The sequence below is a fragment of the Magnolia sinica genome, chromosome 5, assembly GCF_029962835.1.
Source record: "Magnolia sinica isolate HGM2019 chromosome 5, MsV1, whole genome shotgun sequence".
NCBI classification, from domain to species: domain Eukaryota; kingdom Viridiplantae; phylum Streptophyta; class Magnoliopsida; order Magnoliales; family Magnoliaceae; genus Magnolia; species Magnolia sinica.
Genome location: NC_080577.1, coordinates 22,975,095 through 22,978,086, shown reverse-complemented (window position 1 = coordinate 22,978,086; position 2,992 = coordinate 22,975,095). Strand labels below are relative to the sequence as shown.

Genomic DNA, 2,992 nt, shown 5'->3' with positions numbered 1-2,992 from the left:
GATGAGTCATCAATCAATGCATGGCCTGCATGGGGCCAAACCCAAGCCAGGCTCAGGCTGGGCCATCTATTTAGGTCTTCCTTCAGGCAAGCTTCTAGTGTTGGGTGGGATGTCCAGAAAATCAGAACGCGGTCCATGCAGTAGGCGGTCACCATAATAGAGCCCAGCCCATGTTCCCAAGCACCGTATGAGCAAGTTAGACATCTTTACAAGTGGACCATTTGCATAGGATTGCACCGAGACGTATATATACACACAGAAAAGAGGCAAAAGAAGTGTGGTGAATGCAGCATTTTCATTACTCATTAGTTTTATTACATCTCATAAGCCATTTCTCTCTGAGAAATCTCAACCCAAATGAAAACAAATACAAATAGCACCTCTCACATCATCATTTCCCTTCATTTGTAACCATTGCAAGCCCTTGCAATCCCTAAGAGCCACACCCCACCTACATATTATTAATAAACAAAAAACAATAACAAATAATAATAGTATTATTGATAATTATAAAATACTATATTTATTATTATAAAAAATAAGAACAACTAGTAAAAACATGAGAGAAAGAGAGAGAGTTGAATTGGGCCTTTCATTTCTTGGTCTGGGATTCACCCACTCCTAGAGTGCTCTTCACGCTGTCCACAGCACCTTGGGCCATGTTCATCACTTGCTCCCCAGTCTATCCATGTTAAAAAATAAATAATAAATAAATCAACGCATGAGCAGCAAACTAAGATCAACTATCCACCGTCCATTCCCAAACTAACGGTGATTCGATGGGGTCATGACCTACCATAATAAGGCACTGGACCAATCAGAGAAGGGCAGGTGGAGTTTCAAATCAGAGGTGGGCCCCACGGTCTTTCAGAATGCTTTTTCTTAGAAGTGCCTCCACTTGTCCATCTTTGATTGGCCTAGAACCCTATTGCATTAATTCATGGTCTCCTATCCTTGACTGTGGGGCCCACCTTGATGTATTTTACTTACATCCACGCCGTCCATCCGTTTTGAAAGCTGATTTTAGGGCATGATTACAAAAATAAAGAAGATCTAAATCTCAGGTGGAGCACACCATAGGAAACAGTGGTGATTAACCATTAAAAACTTTTTGTGGGCTACAAGTTTTGGATCAAGCTGATATTTGTGTGGTCTCTTTACCCAGATCTTTGTCACCTTATCAACAGGTTGGATGGTAAATAAACATTCCGGTGGTCCCCAAGAAGCTTTTAATGGTGGGTATTCAATCACAACCGTTTCCTGTGGTGTGGTCCATCCAAGATCTGGATATGCTTCATTTTATTGAGATCATGCCCTTAAATAATCTTTCAAAACGGATGGACGGCATGGATCTAAAACACATACATCACGGTAGACCCCACAGTTAGGGATCCACCTTACCACATAAGCCGCACCCTCCTATACCATTTCCCATTGGAGGGTAGGAATTCATTGATTTTCCAAACCCATGTTCTAATAAATACATGGACTTGGAAATTACCAAATCCAGATCCAATGCAAATTCATGGATTTACTAAAAATTTGTGGCCCACTTCTAATGATCTGGACTATCTACTTGATTGCCATGGTCCATCAATAGCCCAGAAAAGGACGGTCAAAATGCAGACATCCACAATCGATGGCTAAAAAATCATGGGGTGGTTAGGATCGACCAATCAGATTAAGCTTTTATCACCATAGGCATCCAAGGTGGGGCCATCACAATGCATACTTAAATGATCCCACGTAGAATGAGAGGATGGAACGTTCTGGATCAACAGACCATGGACCATGGGCCCCACTTGAGAAAAATGAAGGTATCAACGTCCCATATTTTCTGAATAATATTAGGTTGGAAGGGCAAGGGTAATTCCGTAATTAAAGAGAGAACCTGCTGTAAAAATCCTTGGGTAGACTCCTTTCCCTGCTGGGCAGACTCCTTAGCAGATTGGGCAGCATTGCTTGCCTTCTCTTGGGCCGTATTTGCCGTATTCTTAGCCGACTGCGTCATTTGGTCCGTCTTAGCCTGCGAATCCAACCGTTAGATAGTGGGCCACTTCCACCAACATTAAAAACCAAGAGCTGTTACTGAACTCGGCCCAAACTCGCCTTGGAAGTGGGTCAGGCCCAACTGACACATTGCTAGCTAGGGCTGAAAGTCGGGCAGGTTCAACCCGATCAACCTGTGACTGACCCGACAGTGGGTTAGGGTTGGGCAGGATGTATCGGATTTGGCCTCAAGCTTGGGCTATATAAACGCCACTATATAAATGCCAACCCGATAAAACTTGGGTCGGGCTCGGGTCACAAACTGATTAATATATAAGTTACTTATAAATTATAATTGAGGCATAGGAAATCCCATTGCCGTCGAGTCTCATTAGTCCACACTATCTCGAGATAGACTCAAGCTAACAAGATATGCTAGATTTCTCTCTCCCAAATAAATTGAGTGCGACTTTTTAAAGGAGTAGTTGTCCTATATTTTAGCTTGTTTGTTTAGAAAAAAATAAAGTTTTACTTATAAATAACTACATATATAATTAATAAAATCATAGGTAAAATAAAATAAAATGTGTATTGCAATATAATAACGAAAATATTAGTATGCATCGGCCTGCTTGGGTTGGGCTTGGGTTAAGAATTCCCAACCCGATTGGGTTAAGGTTGAGGTATAGAAACCTTGGGTTGGGCTGGGGTTGAACACCAGCTAAACCCGACCCTACCCTAGCTCTATTTCCGGGCGTGTTATGTATGATAGATTATTTTAGGCCCATGGCACGAGCCCAGTTGAAATATGGTCCAGCCCAACCAGGCCCACTTACAGAAAAGTGGTCTGATTTCGAGCTGGCCGGGAGTTGAACGTGGAGCTAAATACTCACCGCTGCGTGACCACGGGCTTCGCCGGATTGGAACATTTGCTGAGAGTTCGACATCGTTTTTCGTTGATATTACGAAAGAGGGATTTTTTTGAGTGTGTTTGCTGCTTTGC

General features: G+C 42.5%; 1 protein-coding gene across 1 annotated transcript; it reads right to left on the bottom strand.

Moving 5' to 3' along the window:
- Positions 1 to 474: 474 nt before the first annotated feature.
- LOC131247251 (late embryogenesis abundant protein 1-like) lies at positions 475 to 2,992 on the bottom strand. Its single transcript, XM_058247657.1, has 3 exons — positions 2,883 to 2,992; positions 1,892 to 2,026; positions 475 to 682 (listed from the first exon to the last, which is right to left on the bottom strand). The coding sequence occupies exons 1-3, from the start codon at positions 2,934 to 2,936 to the stop codon at positions 593 to 595; spliced, it is 279 nt and encodes a 92-aa protein (XP_058103640.1). The 5' UTR covers positions 2,937 to 2,992; the 3' UTR covers positions 475 to 592.

Bases quoted from the DNA above. Each gene is read 5' to 3' on its own strand.
- LOC131247251 (XM_058247657.1), bottom strand. From the start codon at position 2,936: ATGTCGAACTCTCAGCAAATGTTCCAATCCGGCGAAGCCCGTGGTCAC. The intron at 2,027-2,882 runs GTGAGTATTTAG...TTGGATTCGCAG, and splicing joins AAGCCCGTGGTCACGCAGCG to GCTAAGACGGACCAAATGAC. The intron at 683-1,891 runs GTTCTCTCTTTA...TAACATGGATAG, and splicing joins CCCAAGGATTTTTACAGCAG to ACTGGGGAGCAAGTGATGAA.